This window comes from Macaca nemestrina, chromosome 11, assembly GCF_043159975.1.
Source record: "Macaca nemestrina isolate mMacNem1 chromosome 11, mMacNem.hap1, whole genome shotgun sequence".
Lineage (NCBI taxonomy): Eukaryota > Metazoa > Chordata > Mammalia > Primates > Cercopithecidae > Macaca > Macaca nemestrina.
Genome location: NC_092135.1, coordinates 99322378 through 99342707, shown reverse-complemented (window position 1 = coordinate 99342707; position 20330 = coordinate 99322378). Strand labels below are relative to the sequence as shown.

The following is a 20330-nucleotide window of genomic DNA, read 5'->3' as shown; positions in this document are numbered from 1 at the left end:
GACATACAAAAATTAGCTGAGCATGGTGGCAGGTGCCTGTAGTCCAGGCTACTTGGAAGGCTGAGGTGGGAGGATCCCTTGAACCCAGGAGGCGAGTGTTGCAGTGAGTGGAGATCATGCCACTGCACTCCAACCTGGGCAACAGAGTAAGACCCTGTCTCAAATTTAAAAAAAAGAAAGAAATCAAGAATGCGTTATGAAATGTGAGACTGAAGTCTACCTGTTTGAGGTTTCCTTTTAGTATTATTGAGCTATCTTATTTCCTTTGACTAAACTGCATATGACCATTGCTAAATTATTTTTGACTGGCAAATAATAATTTGCTTTGTTATTCAGATTTCTAAGCCAATCATGACCTTTCATAGAAACAGTGAATTTGAAAACAAATGGATGATGGGACAAAGCATAAAACTAGGGATGTATAAATATTAACCAATGCTGTATTAAGCATTTTTATATATCTCCTATGTCCTTTGATAATGTCACTCTGCAACATCAAGCAAAAGATAGAATTCCTGTCCAGAAGTATAGTTTGAAAACATGTTGATATTGCTTATTCAGTTGCTTATGCAATTTCTTTAAGAGTTTGGTGTTCTTTTATTCTATAATCCAAAAATATTATGATTTTGGGGTATAAATCTATAGGACAGAAAGTCTTTGCATGGTAGATTAACTTTCTCGTAAATCCTTTGAAACTCTTCTGCTTAAAACTTGTAACTTACGAACTTTATGGATAGGGACAAAGTATACTCCAGAGCAAGGGATTTAGCTGTGCTGGTCACCAACAGAGGAATATTTTCAACTCGGCCATTATTATTATTTATAGCATGTTTGTTGTAGTGCATTGTTTTGAGGTATTCTGTATTACAAATCCCATTTTTGTCCCTGAAAGCAATGCTAGTGATAGATTAATGGGCACAAAAGTAGAAATTGTGTAAAAATTTGAAAGTGAGAAACTTACACTGATTAGATATATCATTGGAAGATAAGAATGATTATGACGGACAGTCCATGATGTGTGACAAAAGATGTACCCATGCAGTTGACAGTCAGCCAGAGGTGAAGACATGTGACTGACTGAAATGGTTTTGGCAGAGGATTGTGGTTAAAGTGGAATGCCTGTTTAGTCAAAGGTGAAGGTTAGGATTTCAAGAACTTTAAGCATGGTGAATTAAAGTGCTGCTGTGGAAACTTATCAAAAACCACGGCTGGCACCATGGGTTCAAGGCCTTTTCTAATCTGCAGGTGAAGCTCTGATAGGGATTCCTTAGCTGCCAGAGGTTACCTCCCTTCTCCTGTTGGTGAAGATTGTGTCAGGGAGGGGTTGCCTGCCTCAGCAGATATTCATTATAAACAAACAGGGCAGTTTTTAAAATGCCCAAAATATTCAACTAGGAGGAAATACTGACCCCATAAAACTAAATCTCACACATGGTTTTGGACGTTTAAACTAATGGATTTAACAGCCTTTTGGAATTCAGCCTGTTTGTAAGTAGAGCGACCTCCATATATTTCATATTCTGAACACCCTACTTATCTTTAAGTCAAATGACAATTAAAAAGAGGGACAAAATATTTGCTGGTCACAAATCCTATTTCCTCAGGGTGAACTTTAGAATTGCTGATAGAACGGCTGTGCTGAATGTAGCCAGTGTAGCTTTCCCGCGGCGTCGGTGCAGCTGGATAGTGATATGTGGCCTCTGCCTTCCTGAGGTCTGCTGCTCACGCTTCAGGCTGGGTTTTGCTGGTGGTGCTCCTCCCGCCTTTTTTTTTTCAGCTCTTAGCACTGAAGCCATGATGGAGTCTTTAAGTGGTTTAATATCTGGTTTTTAAATTACTGTGGTTTTTTGTAAACTTTATCTGTAGTGTAGCCAGATACATTAAAATTAGTGAGTCTCTGTCTTTGTCAAAAATATATTATTTTATATAAGGACATGGTAAATTACCATTTTTAAAATTAGCTTATCTTTTGTCTGGATTAGGTTGCCACTGCCTAAGAGAACTATTGCTGAATTGGTGATTGGCACTGTTCCTGCATGCATTTCAGCAGCCCACGTGTTTTTTAATTAATCCCCAAATCATTGCTTATAAAATAAAAATTTTGAATATACTTCCAGTGTAACTGTTTCACTAAATAATTGCATTTTTTGCAATCCCAGGCTTTACGCCCAGCAGAGGTGAACTTTCCCAGAGTTGTTTTAGCCTTCTCAATAAGGCTGTTTTGGCCAGAGTATCCTATTTTAAGGAAGTAGCGAGATATTTTTTAGGCACAAGGCCTATATTTAGGCATTCACTGTTGACCAATTAGTTCCATGGCTGGGCTAAACTATCTAAGTCATTAGCCATGTTGTGTCCTGCCAGCAATATTTATGTCAATGACATGTTTTGGTTGTTCTTTTTAAGTCTCATGCTTCTTAAAATAAGTTACTTAGTTATTTTGCTTTATTTTCTTCTTAATGTGCATGGCTTACAAAGGCTGGCTTCTTGTTAAATAATACATGCCTGATTGGTTGTTTTATAAAGAAAAGCAGTGAAGTTGTTCCTAAAAAGACTGAATAAAGATCCGGCAAAGAAAGTAGATGGCCCTGAAAAAAGTGCACAGAATACGTGTGCACAGATTAGGAAAGGCACTGAAAATGCGTCATTTGTGTTTGCCAAAGTTTAGTTTCTACTGCATTTAGGACTCTGTATAAGCTTTTGGTTTATTCATGCATCCGAGAGACAGAAAGAGAATGATTAATCACACTAAGCTAACGTCACTCATCAGAAAGCAGGAAGTAAATTCTTTCTTAGGTTGAAAGAAGATGCTATCAAGCAATTGAGAGTAGGCCTTAGATTGTGCCCAACATTGTGTAAGGTGCAATAACAATAATAATAATTATTATAAAATCGTACTTTGGTGATAGAAATATTAATAATAACCAGTACTTGCATAGCATTTACTGTATTCTAAGACATTATTCTAAGACCTTTATGTGTATTAACTCATGTTATTTCTCAATAACCCTCTGAGGTAGCTGCTACTATTATCCTCTCATAATTCACTTAATCCCCATAAAGTAGACCCTGTTATTAGGCCCACTTAACTGATGAAAAAATGAGGTCAAGTAATTTGTCCAAGATTACCCAACCAGTAAGTGATGGTGCTGAAGTTCAAATTTAGGCACTCTAGTTCCAGAATCCACATTCTTAACCACTGAAGTAGGCTTAATACTGGCCCTCAAAGATATCTAGATCTTGATCCCCTGGATCCTGTGAATATTACCTTATATACGAAAAGGACTTTGCAGACATGGCTACATTAAGGATCTTGAGATGGAAGATTATGCTGGATTATCCAGTTTGACCTTAAATGTCATCACAGGTGTCCTTATAGGAGTGAGGCAAAGGAGACCTGACAGCAGAAGAAAACAGTGTGATAGTAGAAGCAGAGAGAGACTTGAAGATGCTATGCTGCTGTCATAGAAGATCGTAGAAGAGACCCTGAGCCAAGTAATACAACTCTAAAAGCTAGAAAAGGCAAGGGAATGATTTTTCCCTGGAGCCTCCAGAGGGAGGGGTCATAAACTTTCTAACACCTTGGTTTTGGTCCATTGAAACCTTTTCATTTTTCTGACCTCCAGTACTGTAAGATCATAAATTGATGTTGTTTTAAGCCACTAAGTTTATGGTAATTTGTTGTAGCACCAACAGGAAATGTGTAGCCACACTGCTATGGAGAAAGATGCTAGGTATAGTTAAGACTTTTTTGTTATTAGCAAACCTTCCTCAGACCCATGAAGGAATGAGCTTCAGTAATCATCACTCTTGATAATCCCAGCTTTATGGCACTTGAAACTTTATTAGCAGGAGCATAGTTTCTTAGGCTTCATGTCCTTCTATGTGAAGATTACTCAGAGATAATCTTCAGTCTACATCTACTCCATACTCAAATGTGGTAATCATTCTGGATACACAGTTGGCTGTTGAGCCAGAAATTTAAGAAATATTAGACAGGGAAGGGTTCCAAAATGGCCAAATAGGAACAGCTCCGGTCTATAGCTCCCAGCATGAGCGATGCAGAAGAGAGGTGATTTCTGCATTTCCAACTGAGGTACCAGGTTCATCTCACTAAGGCTTGTTGGACAGTGGGTGCAGCCCACGGAGGGTAAGCCAAAGCAGGGCAGGGCATCACCTTACCTGGGAAGTGCAAGGGGTTGAGGAATTCCGTTTCCTAGCCAAGGGAAGCTGTGACAGACGGTACCTGGAAAATCGGGAAACTCCCACCCTAATACTGCCCTTTTCCAACACTCTTAGCAAAGGGCACACCAGGACATTATATCTCGCGCCTGGCTCAGAGGGTCCCACACCCACGGAGCCTTGCTCACTGCTACCACAGCAGTCCAAGATCGAACTGCAAGGTGGCAGCAAGGCTTGGGGAGGGGCGTCCGCCATTGCTGAGGCTTGAATAGGTAAGCAAAGCAGCCCAGCAGCTCAAACTGGGTGGATCCCACCGCAGCTCAAGGAGGCCTGCCTGCCTCTGCAGACTCCACCTCTGGGGGCAGGGCATAGCTGAACAAAAGGCAGCAGAAACTTCTGCAGACTTAAACGTCCCTGTCCGACAGCTTTGAAGAGAATAGTGGTTCTCCCAGCACGGACTTTGAGATCTGAAAACAGACAGACTGCCTCCTCAAGTGGATCCCTGACCCCTGAGTAGCCTAACTGGGAGACACCTCCCAGTAGGGGCTGACTGACACCTCATACAGCCAGGTGCCCCTCTGAGACAAAGCTTCCAGAAGAAGGATCAGGCAGCAACATTTGCTGTTCTGCAATATTTACTGTTCTGCAGCCTCCTCTGGTAATACCCAGGCAAATAGGGTCTGGAGTGGACCTCCAGCAAACTCCAACAGACCTGCAGCTGAGGGTCCTGACTGTTAGAAGGAAAACTAACAAACATAGAGGTCATCCACACCAAAACCCCATCTCTAGTTAACCATCATCAAAGACCAAAGGTAGATAAAACCACAAAGATGGGGAGAAACCAGAGCGGAAAAGCTGAAAATTCCAAAAATCACAGCACCTCTTCTCCTCCAAAGGAACACAGCTCCTCGCCAGCAACAGAACAAAGCTGGACGGAGAATGACTGACAAGTTGACAAAAGTAGGCCTCGGAAGATCAGTAATAACAAACTTCTCTGAGCTAAAGGAAGATGTTTGAACCATTGAAAAGAAGCTAAAAACCTTAAAAAAAGATTAGACAAATGGCTAACTAGAATAAACAGCATAGAGAAAACCTTAAGTGACCTGATGGAGCTGAAAACCATGGCATGAAAACTATGTGATGCATGCACAAGCTTCAGTAGCCAATTCGATCAAGTGGAAGAAAGGGTATCACTGATTGAAGATCAAATGAATGAAATTAAGCAAGAAGAGAAGTTTAGAGAAAAAACAGTAAAAAGAAATGAACAAAGCCTCCAGAAAATATGGGACTATGTGAAAAGACCAAATCTACGTCTAATTGGTGTACCTGAAAGTGACGCGGAAAATGGAACCAAGTTGGAAAACACTCTTCAGGATATTATCCAGGAGAACTTCCCCAACCTAGCAAGGCAGGCCAGCATTCAACTCCAGGAAATACAGAGAACGCCACAAAGATACTCCTCAAGAAGAGCAACTCCAAGACACGTAATTGTCAGATTCACCAAAGTTGAAATGAAGGAAAAAATGTTAAGGGCAGCCAGAGAGAAAGGTCAGGTTACCCACAAAGGGAAGCCCAACAGACTAAAAGCGGATCTCTCAGCAGAAACTCTACAAGCCAGAAGAGAGTGGGGGCCAATATTCAACATTCTTAAGAAAAATAATTTTAAACCCAGCATTTCATATCCAGCCAAACTCAGTTTCATAATTGAAGGAGAAATAAAATCGTTTACAGACAAGCAAATGCTGAGAGATTTTGTCACCACCAGGCCTGCCTTACAAGAACTCCTGAAGGAACCACTAAACATGGAAAGGAACAACTGGTACCAGCCACTGCAAAAACATGCCAAATTGTAAAGGCCATTGATGCTAGGAAGAAACTGCACCAACTAACAAGCAAAGAAACTAGCTAACATCATAATGAAAGGATCAAATTCACACATAACAATATTAACCTTAAATGTAAATGGGCTAAATGCTCCAATTAAAAGACAGACTGGCAAATTGGATAAAGAGTCAAACCTATCAGTCTGTTGTATTCAGGAGACCCATCTCACGTGCAGAGACACACATAGGCTCAAAATAAAGGGATGGAGGAAGATCTACCAAGCAAATGGAAAACAACAAAAAGCAGGGGTTGCAATCTACTCTCTGATAAAACAGACTTTAAACCAACAAAGAACAAAAGAGACAAAGAAAGCCATTACATAATGGTAAAGGGATCAATTCAACAAGAAGAGCTAACTATCCTAAGTATATATGCACCTAATACAGGAGCACCCAGATTCATAAAGCTAGTCCTTAGAGACCTACAAAGAGATTTAGACTCCCACACAATAATAATGGGAGACTTTAACACCCCACTGTCAACAACAGACAGATCAACGAGACAGAAAGTTAACAAGGATATCCAGGAATTGATTTCAGCTCTGCACCAAGCAGACCTAATAGACATCTACAAAACTCTCCACCCCAAATCAACAGAATATTTATTCTTCTCAGCACCACATCGCACTTATTCCAAAATTGACCACATAGTTGGAAGTAAAGCACTCCTCAGCAAATGTAAAAAAAACAGAAACTAGGCCAGGTGTGGAGGCTCATACCCATAATCCCAGCACTTTGGGAGGCCGAGGCAGATGGATCACGAGGTCAGGAGATCAAGACCATCCTGGCTAACACGGTGAAACCCCATCTCTACTAAAAGTAAAAAAATTAGCCAGGTGTGGTGGTGGGCAGCTGTAGTCCCAGCTACTCGGGAGGCTGAGGCAGGAGAATGACATGAACCCAGGAGGCAGAGCTTGCGGTGATTGGAGATCGCACCACTGCACTGCAGGCTGGGCGACAGAGTGAGACTCCGTCTCAAAACAAACAAAAAAACAGAAACTATAACAAACTGTCTCTCAGACCACAACGCAATCAAATTAGAACTCAGGCTTAAGAAAGTCACTCAGAACCACACAACTACATGGAAACTGAACAACCGGCTCCTGAATGACTACTGGGTAAATAACAAAATGAAGGCGGAAATAAAGATGTTCTTTGAAACCAATGAGAACAAAGACACAACATACAAGAATCGCTGGGACACATTTGAAGCAGTGTGTAGAGGGAAATTTATGGCACTAAATGCCCACAAGAGAAAGCAGGAAAGATCTAAAATTGACACCCTAATATCACAATTAAAAGAACTAGAGAAGCAAGAGCAAACACATTCAAAAGCTAGCAGAAGGCAAGAAATAACTAAGATCACAGGAGAACTGAAGGAGATAGAGACACAAAAAACCCTTCAAAAAATCAATGAATCCAGGAGCTAGTTTTTTAAAAAGATCAACAAAATAGACTGCTAGCAAGACTGATAAAGAAGAAAAGAGAGAAGAATCAAATAGATACAATAAAAAATGATAAAGGGGATATCACCACCGACCCCACAGAAATACAAACTACCATCAGAGAATACTATAAACACCTCTATGCAAATAAACCAGAAAATCCAGAAAAAATGGATAAATTCCTGGACACATACACCCTGCCAAGACTAAACCAGGAAGAAGCTGAATCCCTGAATAGACCAATAACAGGCTCTGAAATTGAGGCAATAATTAATAGCGTACCAACCAAAAAAAGTCCAGGACCAGATGGATTCAGAGCCAGATTCTACCAGAGGTACAAAGAGGAGCTGGTACCATTCCTTCTGAAACTATTCCAATCAACAGAAAAAGAGAGAATCTTCCCTAACTCTTTTTACGAGGCCAGCATCATTCTGATACCAAAGCCTGGCAGAGACACAACAAAAAAAGAGAATTTTAGACCAATACCCCCGATGAACATTGATGCAAAAATACCCCTGATGAACATTGATGCAAAAATCCTCAAAAAAATACTGGCAAACCGAATCCAGCAGCACATCAAAAAGCTTATGCACCATGATCAAGTGGGCTTCATCCCTGGGATGCAAGGCTGGTTCAACATATGCAAATCAATAAGCGTAATCCATCATATAAACAGAACCAAAGACAAAAACCACATGATTATCTCAATAGATGCAGAAAAGGCCTTTGACAAAATTCAACAGCCCCTCTTGCTAAAAACTCTCAATAAACTACGTATTGATGGGACGTATCTCAAAATAATAAGAGCTATTTATGACAAACACACAGGCAATATCCTACTGAATGGGCAAAAACTGGATGCATTCCCTTTGAAAACTGGCACAAGACAGGGATGTCCTCTCTCACCACTCCTATTCAATATAGTGTTTGGAAGTTCTGGCCAGGGCAATCAGACAGGAGAAATAAATAAAGGGTATTCAATTAGGAAAAGATGAAGTCAAACTGTCCCTCTTTGCAGATGACATGATTGCATATTTAGAAAACCCCATTGTCTCAGTTCAAAATCTTAAGCTGATAAGCAACTTCAGCAAAGTCTCAGGATACAAAATCAATGTGCAAGAATCACAAGCATTCCTATACACCAATAACAGACAGAGAGCCAAATCATTAGTGAACTCCCATTCACAATTGCTTCAAAGAGAATAAAATACCTAGGAATCCAACTTACAAGGGATGTGGAGGACCTCTTCAAGGAGAACTGCAAATCACTGCTCAATGAAATAAAAGAGGACACAAATGGAAAAACATTCCATGCTCATGGATAGGAAGAATCAATAATGTGAAAATGGCCATACTGCCCAAGATATTTTATAGATTCAATGCCATCCCCATCGAGCTACCAATGAGTTTCTTCACAGAATTGGAAAAAACTACTTTAAAGTTCATATGGAAACAAAAAAGAGCCCACATTGCCAAGATAATCCTAAGCCAAAATAACAAAGCTGGAGGCATCACGCTACCTGACTTCAAACTATACATAAGGCTACAGTAACCAAAACAGCATGGTACTGGTACCAAAACAGAGATATAGACCAATGGAACAGAACAGAGCCCTCAGAAATAATACCACACATCTACAGCCATCTGATCTTTGACAAACCTGACAAGAACAAGAAATGGGGAAAGGATTCCCTAGTTAATAAATGGTGCTGGGAAAACTGGCTAGCCATATGTAGAAAGCTAAAGTTGGATCCCTTCCTTACATCTTATACAAAAATTAATTCAAGATGGATTAAAGACTTAAATGTTAGACCTAAAACCGTAAAACCCCTAGAAAAAAACCTAGGTAATACTATTCAGGACATAGGCATGGGCAAGGACCTCAGGACTAAAATACCAAAAGCAATGGCAACAAAAGCCAAAATAGACAAATGGGATCTAATTAAACTAAAGAGCTTCTGCACAGCAAAAGAAACTACCATCAGAGTGAACAGGCAACCTACTGAATGGGAGAAAATTTTTGTAATCTACTCATCTGACAAAGGGCTAATATCCAGAATCCACAAAGAACTTAAACAAATTTACACGAAAAAAATCAAACAACCCCATCAAAAAGTGGGCAAAGGATATGAACAGACACTTCTCAAAAGAAGACACTTATGCAGCCAACAGACACATGAAAAAATGCTCATCATCACTGGCCATCAGAGAAATGCAAACCACAATAAGATACCATCTCACACCAGTTAGAATGGCGATCATTAAAAAGTCAGGAAACAACAGGTGCTGGAGAGGATATGGAGAAATAGGAACACTTTTACACTGGTGGTGGGACTGTAAACTAGTTCAACCATTGTGGAAGACTGTGTGGTGATTCCTCAAGGATCTAGAACTAGAAATACCATTTGACCCAGCCATCCCTTTACTGGGCATAAATCCAAAGGATTATATATCATGCTGCTATAAAGACACATGCACACGTATGTTTATTGTGGCACTATTCACAATAGCAAAGACTTGGAACCAACCCAAATGTCCATCAATGATAGACTGGATTAAGAAAATATGGCACATATAGACTATGGAATACTATGCAGCCCTAAAAAAGGATGAGTTCGTGTCCTTTGTAGGGACATGGATGAAGCTGGAAACCATCATTCTGAGCAAACTATCGCAAGGACAGAAAACCAAACACCGCATGTTCTCACTCATAGTTGGGAATTGAACAATGAGAACACTTGGATACAGGATGGGGAACACCACACACCAGGACCTGTCATGGGGTGTGGGAGGGGAGAGAGATAACATTAGGAGAAATACTTAATGTAAATGATGTGTTAATGGGTGCAGCACACCGACATGGCTCATGTATACATATGTAACAAGGCTGCACATTGTGCACATGTACCCTAGAACTTAAAGTATAATAATAATAAAAAGTAGTATTAGACAGAAGACATCATCTTTTTCTCAGGGCTGATAGCTAAGGGGAAACTAACAGGAGGGCGCATTTGAGTGTGTACTGTATGTTGGGTACCAAACTAGGAATTTGTCATTTTTTTATTTAGTTCTCATGTCTGACCCTTCTTATAAAGGGTAGTTATTAATATCCCCACCTTGAAAATGAGGAATGAGACTCAGAAATGTTAAATAATGGTCCCAAGGTCAGAAAAGCAGTAAATAAGGTTAAAATTCAGACTTGTCTAATGTCAGGCCACATCCACGGTACTATGTTCAGTACTGCTCCAAGCTGATCTTTCTGAGGAGCTCAGATGTAGACAGGGCATGTTCAAAGGGCTTATTTAGATCTAAAAAGTCCCCAGGAAGAGCATACCATTGCCAGATCACCCTTGATCTAGTGCACAGTCTGCAGGCTGGACAGGTTCCTGAATTGCCCTGGAAGTCAGCGTTTTTCCTGCATGACTCTTTAGATGGACTTAGTTCTTAGTTCAACTTGGTTTTCTCTATTCTGGTATGCAAGAATTAAGACTAAACCATTAACAAAACCTCCAAAGTTAATTTGCAAAGCAGTTTTCTAGAACAGAGGTCCCCAACCTTTCTGCCACCAAAGACTGGTTTCGTGGAATATGATTCCACGAAATTTCATGGAACAATAATATGATTAAAAGAACCGCAGTTCTGTTTGAGAATTAGTGTGGACCAGTATGAGAGATACTTTGCTTTTATCCTATTCCTTTTCAGTCTCTCTCTCTTCACAAACAAATATATAACTTATTACTTAAAAAAAAAAAAATGCTTTCTGGGGTGGGGCACAGTGGCTCACGCCTGTAATCCCAGCACTTTGGGAGGCCGAGGCGGGTGGATCACCTGAGGTTAGGAGTTCAAGACCAACTCGGCCAACATGGTTAAACCCCATCTCTACTAAACTCCTTTTTTGGGAAGGACTGCTATTTATTATATCTCTTTTTTTTTTTTTTTTTTTTTTTTAGTAAAATGTTTTATCATTTACCAAGTAATAGAAATTGGTAAGAAATGGAAAACCCATGCCAATAACCACAGAAATGTTTGAAATTTTACTAATCTGTGGAGATCTGAAAGTCTAGGTGTTGGGAAATCCTGGTCTGTACTCACTGAACGCCACTCTTACCATCTCACTTCCCGACACCTTGCAGCCTATCTTTGGATCCAGTCTCTTGGCTGAACTGGTTTCAGGAAAGTTATCATTGATTTTATGGTCCCTTACCCCTTTTTTAATAAACCGAATTTTCCCTTTGACTTTTGTATAATGTTTAATTCCGTTCACATTCTATCTCTGAAACTCTCCTCCCTAGGATTTGCTCAAAGCGCTTCTCTATTCTGCCACAGTAACCATTTTCAGTCTCCTTTATTTACTTTATTCCTTTCTACTTCTTGAGGGTAACTCTCTTGTAAAACATTGAATATTTATGATGCCTGTGAAGAGTAGACATGAGAATGAATTAACTATACATGGAAGCCACACGTTGCCAACCAGAGACTGTCTTGATAGAAACCAAATAAGTAGAATTGAACAGTTTTACTGATGACAGTTCCTGATTTTTTTAAGTATGCACATATATTTAGTACATTACATTCCTTTGTATGTTCCACTGTTATTAAACTATTTATTTATAGATGTTTAGTTCCAGTTGTGTGGTGTGTGCTTTTCCCCCCCCCCCAAACCAATACTGTATGGGCATCCGTATCCCTACATCTTGGCACACTTCGTGAGTATATCCATTGTGTAAATTCCTGGTGGTAGAGCTGCTAAGTTACAGCATGTGTGCATTTAAAAGTTTGGTAGACATTGCCAAATAGCCTTCTGAAAGCTTGTACCCTTTGTACCTTTTTTTTTTTTTTTTTTTTTTTTTTTTTGAGACAGAGTCTTGCTGTGTCACCCAGGCTGGAGTGCAGTGGCGCAATCTCAGCTCACTGCAACCTCCGCCTCCCAGGCTCAAGCAATTCTCCTGCTTCAGCCTCCCAAGTAGCTGGGATTACAGGCACCTGCCACCACACCCAGCTAATTTTTGTATTTGTAGTAGAGACGAGGTTTCACCATGTTGGCCAGGTTGGTCTGGAACCCCTGACCTCAAGTGATCGCCCGCCTCAGCCTCCCAAGGTGCTGAGATTACAGGCGTGAGTCACCATGCGCAGCCCCAATTTGCACTTTTATCAACAGGGTTTAAGAGTGCTTCTTTCTCTACACCACCTCCAGCAAAGAATATAATAAAACTTGATGTTTGCTAATCTAGTGGTGAACTTTTTTTTGTTTATATTTTTGTTTTAATTATGAGTGAAGTTGAGCATCTGTTGTATCAGTGGTTCTCAACCAGGGATGATTTTTGCACCCCCTCCCCCCAGCCTGCTGGGGGCATCTGGCAATGTCTGGAGACATTTTGGATAAAACTGGAGAGGGTCTGGGGAAGGGATTCCGCTGGCACTTAGTGGGTAAAAGATCCTACAATGTACACGACGAAGCAATAACTGGCCCAAAATGTTAATTTTCCAGGATTAAAAAACCCTGTTTTGTATTATTCCATTTCATCTTCTTCATTGGTTTATTATCTGTAATTCTTGAGTTTTTTAATTGGTTGGTTTCAGGTTTATAGTATACTTCTTTAACTTATCACAGTATATCTTCAAGCCATATGTTACTATTTCATGTGTAATACAAAAGCCTTACACCAGTGTATGCCCATTTCCCCACTCCTGGCCTTCGTGCTACTGCAAAACATTCTACTTCTACTTATGTTATAGACTCTACAATACGTTATTAGTGTATTACTTTAAACAGTTATCTTTTAAAAAAAATTAAACAGCTTTGTTTAAATATAATTAGCATGCATCAAATTACACATTTCAAGTGTACAATTTAACCACTTTTGATATGCATTTGTAAAACCATCACCACAGTCAAAATAATGAACGTATTCATCATTCCAAAAACTTTTCTCCTGCCCCTTAGTAATTCCTCCCTTAACTCCAGGCAGCCACTGATCTGCTGTCACTATAGATAAGTGGACATTTTCTAGAATTTTATATAAATGAAGTTATAAACTGTGTACTCTTTTTTTGTCTGACTTTCTTCCAGCATAATTATGAGATTTATCCATGTTGTATGTATTATTAGAAAAACATTTTTCATGACAGATATTTCAATTAATTAGATTCCTGTTGTTAAAGAGCATGTTGTTCTAGTCACTTGATATATTTTTGTTGTAGGTCATGACTCTCCAAAGTATGATAATCACATGAGAGTGCTCATTGCTACGGATGTCTTTTGACTCATCAGAGAAAATCTGTCCAAAAGAAAATATCCATGTGACCAAATCCATTTCATTATTGAATGGCTTGATGGATTTCCTTTACTCTGATTCATACCAAAGCTGTCCTTCTCAACCAAAGCAAGAAAGGATCCTGCATGAGTCAATCCCAGAATGCAATTTTTACATCACCAACAGGTGAAGAAAACCTCATGAATAGCAGTCACAGAGACTCGGAGAGCATCACTGGTAAGTCCAGTTTAATAAATATTGAAGTGCTGTCGCTTACGGGAGAAAATGCAAATGCCTCAGTCCAGCATATATGACCTATCATGATGAAACCCAAGCCTGCCTTTCTAGTCTGATGTCCTCAGAGAAAGACTGAATTAATCTCGCATCCCCTGTGTCTCCTGACACATTAACAGCAATCTGTCGTTCATGTTGTTTCTTGTATCTGTCGGACTCCCCTGTACCCTGTGAACACCTGGTGAGTAGTAGCTGCATCGTATCCATCTGATCTCCACAGGGCAAGGACAGAGTTACCCGTGTTTGTATACCCTGCAGGTACCTAACAGCAGTGCCTGGCACACAAGACTCTTGGGGCGTACAGCATATAACAAACATACATATAGGCCCATAACACTTTATCTGTAAGACTAAATCAAAAAACTCTGAGCACTCAAAGTTTTTTTCTATACTTTTATTCAAACACTCATTTGCCCACGAAACCAGACTGTGGCTGTTTCTGGACTTAACTCATTTAGTTTGAATACTTATATTTGCCGAAGATTTATTTATGTATTTAAATATGAGGTGCTGCCGCAAAACCAGCTGGGGATGTTATATAACATGCAGTTAATGTCCAGTGCCACTTTTCTAAAAATCTGAAAAATTCTGAATTCTGAAACCCGTCAAAACGGGAAGTTTTTTTTAATTCATCCTCATTGAGGTATGTTTATTAAGATACAAGAAAATACACTCATTTTAAGTGTACAGTTTGAGTTTTGACAAAAATATCCACTCAGTGTAACTGCCAGTACAAACAAGTTCGAGAAGTTTTTATCATCCCAGAGAAAGTTCCCTTGTACACAGATCTCCCCACCCCTCACCTCCGGTTCCAAACAACCACTAATCTGCTTTCTGCCACTTTAAATTAAATTTGCTTGTTCTAGAATTTCATATAAATTCAATGTGTCTCTTTTGTGTCTGCCTTCTTTTGTACAGCAAAATGTTTTTGAGATTTATCCACTTGTGATAAGTATCAGAAGTTTATTCTTTTTATTGCTAAGCTGGAACTTAACTCATCTCTGCTATTGTAGCAGAAAAGCAGCCATGGACAGTACATGAAAAAATGAATGTGACTGTGTTTCAATAAAAGTTGATTTACAAAACCAGGCAGGGGCAGCAAGCTGAAGTTGGCCTGTGGGCTGTCGTTTGCTGACCTCTGCTGTACATCATCAACACTTGGTAATGTCAGTGGTTTTGATTTTAGCCATTCTAGTAGGTGTGTACTAGTATCTCTGAGATTTTAATTTATATTTTCCTGATGACTCATGATGTTGAGCACCTTTTCATGTGCTTATTAGCCATACCTAGATTTTATTTTGAGTTGTTTATTCAAATCATTTGCCCACTAAAATTTTGTCTTACTATTGAAATGTAAACGTTGAATTGTTAGTGTTCTTTACATGTTCTAGATGTAAGTCCTTTGTTAGATAAATGGACCGTATTTTCTCCCAGACTTTGGCTTGCCTTTTCATCTTCTTACTGGTGTCTTTTGAAGACCTATTTTAAATTTTGATGGAGTTTATCAGTTTTTGCTACTATAATTCATATTTTTGTGTCGTTTCTAAGAAATCTTCGCATAAAAGAAAAAGTTTGACAGTTTTTACCTCTACTTTTAAGTCAGTAGTCTACTTTTTTGAGTATGGAATTAGATTAGGGTCCAAAATTTTTGTTTTTTGCTTTCCAATTGGATATTTCATTGTTTCTTTACCATTTGTTAAAAATGGTCTCTTTACCCTTATTGAAATACCTTGATAATTTCATTGAAAATCACCTAGTCATATATGTATGGTTTCTGTTTCTGAACTCTATCCTGTTCCTTTAATCCCTAAGTCTATCTTTACAGAAATACCACGTTGTCTTATTTACTGTAATTCTATAGTAAATCTTGAAATCAGATAACACAAATTCTCCAACTTTACTCTTCTTTTTCAAAAATTATTTTGGCCATTTAAGATTTTTCACATTTTTTATATAAATTGTTTAATCTGCTTGTCAACACTTGAGCCCAGGAGTTCAAGAGCAGCCTGGACAACTAGCTGGGCGTGGTGGCATGCACCTGTAGTCCCAGCTACTAGGGAAGCTGAGGCAGGAGGATAACTTGAGCCCAGGAGATTAAGGCTGCAGTGAGCTATGATTGTGCCATTGCACTCCAGCCTGAATAACAGAATGAGAGACCCTGTCCCTAATAATAATAACCAGCTTGTCATTTTCTTTCAAAAAAGAATGCTGGACTTTTGAATGGAATTACATATACTCTGTAGAGAATTGATAATTTGAGAATAGTGAGTCTCTTAATCCATAAACTTGATATATCTCTCCATTTACTTAGTTAGGTCCTCTTTAATTTCTCTTAACAATATTTTATAGTTTTTATTGCATAAGTCTTGCACATATTTATTAAATTTAGTCTTAAGTATTTTTTAAATGGCACTGTTTATTTAATTTCATTCTCCTACTGTGTGTTACTACTATAAAGAAATGAAATTGGTTTTTTTAATGTTGATCATGCATTCTGCAACTTTGCTTAACTTACTAGTTTTAGTAACTTTTTGGTAGATTTCTTAGAGTTTTCTACATACACCATAATGTCTGCAAATAGAGACAGTTTTGCATATTCTTTTTCAATCTGGATGCCTTTTATTTATTTTTCTTGCCTTATTGAATGAGACACGATCTCAGTATATTGTTGAATAAAATGGTAATAATAAACATTCTTGACATATTTCCAGTCTGAGGAGAAAAGTTACAATATTTGACCATTAAGTCTCTTGAGAATGCCGTATATTAAATTGAGAAGATATCCTTCTCTTCCAAATTGGATGAAAAGTTTTTAGCATGAATTTTGTCAAATGGCTATTTTGCATCTGTTGAAATATTCATATGGTTTTTCTACCTTTGTCTATTAGTGTGGTGAATTCTGTTGGTTTAGTTTTGAATTTTAAACCAGACTTGCGTTCCTGGAAAAAACTACTTGGTTATGATATATTATCTTTTTTATATATGACAGGTTTTATTTACTAGTGTTTTGTTAGGGAATGTGTGTGTGTCTGTGTCCTTCCTAGTCCCATTAATAAGGATTATTGATTTGTACTTTTTTCTTTTTTTTTTTTTTTTTGCAATGTCTTTGCTTTATTTTGATATTGAGGTAATACTGGCCTTGTAAAATGAGTTGTGAAGTATGCCTTCCTCCGTGTTTGGAAAAAGTTTGTGTGGAATTGGCATCACATTATTTTTCATGTTTTTACTTTTTAAACTAATCTAAATCTTTACATTTAAAGGGCATCTCCACAGATAACTTATAGTTGGGTCTTTTCTAAAAAGAAAATCCAGTCTGATCATCTGTACTTTCTATTTGCAGTATTTGGACCATTTAATTTTAATGTAATTATCACTTTAGTTGAGTCTACTGTACTCCTATTTTCTGTTTTTCTATTTGTTTCATCTTCCATTTTTTTCTCATTTTCTTTTTTTAAATTTATTTTTTTTTATTTTAATTCTACTGTTGACATATTAGCTATACCTCTTATTTTTCTCAGTGCTTTCTCTAGGTTGCAATACGCACCTTTAACTTACCAAAGCCCATCTTCAAATAACATTATATTTAATACAGTGACACTCTTAAAACAGTATTCTTCCATTTCCCTCTACCATTCTACATATTATGATGATGCCTTTTACATCTACATGTGTCATATACATAGTACATTATTACTTTTGCTTTAAATTGCTAATTATGAATTAAATAAATTATGAAAATAAAAGGCTTATGTATTACCCACAGATTTACCATTCTGTTATTTCTTTGGTAGATTGAAGTTCCCATCCAATATGCTTTTTGCCTGAATAACTTTAACATTTCCTGGGATATGGGTTGGCTGGCAATGAATAGCCTTAGGTTTCTGCTTGTGTAAGAAATAAAATTTCTTTTTTTTTTTTTTCTTGAGAATGGATCTCATTCTGTTCCCCAGGCTGGAGTACAGTGACATGATCATGGCTCACTGCAGCCTGCACCTCCTGGGCTCAAGTGATCCTCCCATCTCAGCCTCCTGAGTAGCTTGGACCACAGGCATGCGCCATCAAACCCAGCTAATTTTTTCTTTTTTTTTTTTTTATTTTTTTAATGTAGAGTCAGGGTTTCACTATGTTGCCAAGCTGGTCTTGAAATCCTGGGCTCAAGCAGTCCTTTCACTTTGACCTCCGAAAGAGCTGGGATTACAGGAGTGAGCTACCTCGCCTGGCCTATTTCACCTTTTTTGAAAGATATTTTTCACTAGCACAAGATTCTAAATTGGCTTTTTGTCCATGTGTTTTAATGATGCTGTTCCATTGTCATCCATCTATCTTGAAATGAATAGTTTGCATTCACTCTTTGTTCCCTTAAATATAATGTGTCTTTTTTTTTTCCTATCTCTCTGCTTGTAGGATTTTTTTCTTTGTCACTGGTTTTTAGCAATTTTACTTTGGTGTGGTTTTCTTTGTATTTATGCTGCATGGAGTTGAAATTCTTTGAACTATAGGCTTAATTGTTTTAATTAAACTTGGAAGAATTTGGCCACCACTTTTTCAAATATTTTTTCTGTTCTTGCCTCTTTTTTCTTCTGGGACTGCAGACAGCTTAATATGACACAGCCACTGATGTTCTATTCAGTTTTTTACGCCCAATCTTTTTTTTCTCTGTGCTTCATTTTAGATAATTTCTACTGCTATATCTTCAAGTTTACTGTTCTTTTCTTCTGGAGACTATCTAATCCGTTTATCTTATCTAGTGAATTTTTTATTTTAGATGCTGTACTTTAGTTCTATTTGAGTTTTTAAAATGCAGGTATATCTTCTGTTTCTCTTCTCATTAAGTTACTGTTTTCCTTTTAAATTTTTGAGCATATTAAAAAATAGCTGTGTTTAAATGCTGCTTACTAATTCTGTTATTTCTGTCATTATGGGTCTGTTTCTGTTGACTCATTTCCCTCCTGGTTATGGATTACATTTTATTTATTTTTGCATATCTAGTAATTTTTTATGGACTGGTGAACATTATGAATGTTACATTGTTAAGTGTTTGGATTTTGTTGTCTTCCTTGGAAAAGTGTTAAAATTTGTTTTGGCAGGTCGTTAAGTTATTTGCTGATAAGGTTAACCCTTTGAGGCTTGTTTTTAATCTTTGCTATGTGGGTCTAAAGATCATACTGTAGACCATGCTCTAGTATGCTTGATTCTAGCGCTGATTTAATTCTCTTACCAGTAGGCATGACTGGAAAAAAATGGACATATGGAAGAGACATTTGGAGGATGAAATGGTAGAGAAGGAGTTGTCAAGCCTGGGCAAGAGTAATAAATGGAACATTATCAGAATATGGAAGCAAGGTGGAAGAGCTAGTCTAAAGAATATTTAGCCTAATCTACTAAGCCTGGATTGTACACTCATTTTTAATATTACATTTTGGAAGTAGGGAATTAATGACCTTGAATTTTCACAGGATTTCATTAATACCTATTTGAAGAAAACGTCTAGGGACTAGTATCTCTTGTAATGAATGTCACTTTTGTTCTTCATTGCCACTATACTCTTGAATACCTAATAGTCTGTTTTTAGCACTGCATGTATTTATAGTCAACTTCTCTTCCTGAGTATTAAAATGACAATCTATATGTAATATATGTGCAGCAGGAAAAATTCGGATAATCACATGGAACTTGTAATAATAGAATTTGGATATATGTTCAGGTCTCTTATTTAAGAGCTCTGTAAGGATTGAGAGCTTATTTAGAATCATATTTAAGGTTTTAAATCTACCTCATCTCTGTCTCATTGTGATGATCAAGCCACTGCTTCTCCTTCTGGGTGAATAGGGATGTCTGATATTGCCAGCCTCCTTGTATTTAACTTATTAAAATGTCATTGTTAAGTCAAGGTCAAGTAGTAGGAATTTACTCTCTTAAGGATTTGTGTTCTTAACCAGTACTTTGTTGTTCTTTGCCAGAGCTAGAGCATGTTTCATTATACTACCCACAAAGGAAATACCACATCTCTTTAAAAGTGAGAGGGCTGACATGACATCCTGTATTTTCTCTATTTTAAGCCCTAGTATTTTAAGCATGTTAACAGGAATAACTCTCCTTTTTTGTAAACAGCTAAGTTTGGGAGGTGTTAAATGATGGGCAGTACTGGGAACAGGAAGATAGTGGCAGATACATAAAGACACAAAAGCCCAGTTTTGTTCAGAGATGGGGGGTGGGTGTTGTAGGTGTGCAAGTGAGAGAGTAGTGATGTAAATAGTATTCAATGAGTACCTATG

At 38.0% G+C, this 20330-nt stretch overlaps 1 protein-coding gene across 3 annotated transcripts in view; it reads left to right on the top strand.

The window, feature by feature from the left end:
* LOC105468101 (trafficking kinesin protein 2) overlaps nt 1–20330 on the top strand; it is a 76122-nt gene that overhangs the window by 15656 nt on the left and 40136 nt on the right. For 2 of the 3 annotated variants that reach the window (XM_011718072.2, XM_011718074.3), the window contains exon 2: nt 13709–13998. In XM_011718072.2, the coding sequence (XP_011716374.2) occupies nt 13908–13998 (91 nt within the window). In that variant the 5' untranslated portion in view covers nt 13709–13907. Of the gene's footprint in view, nt 1–1470; nt 1489–13708; nt 13999–20330 lie in introns of those variants that run through there. The other variant, XM_011718073.3, reaches the window with a different exon arrangement.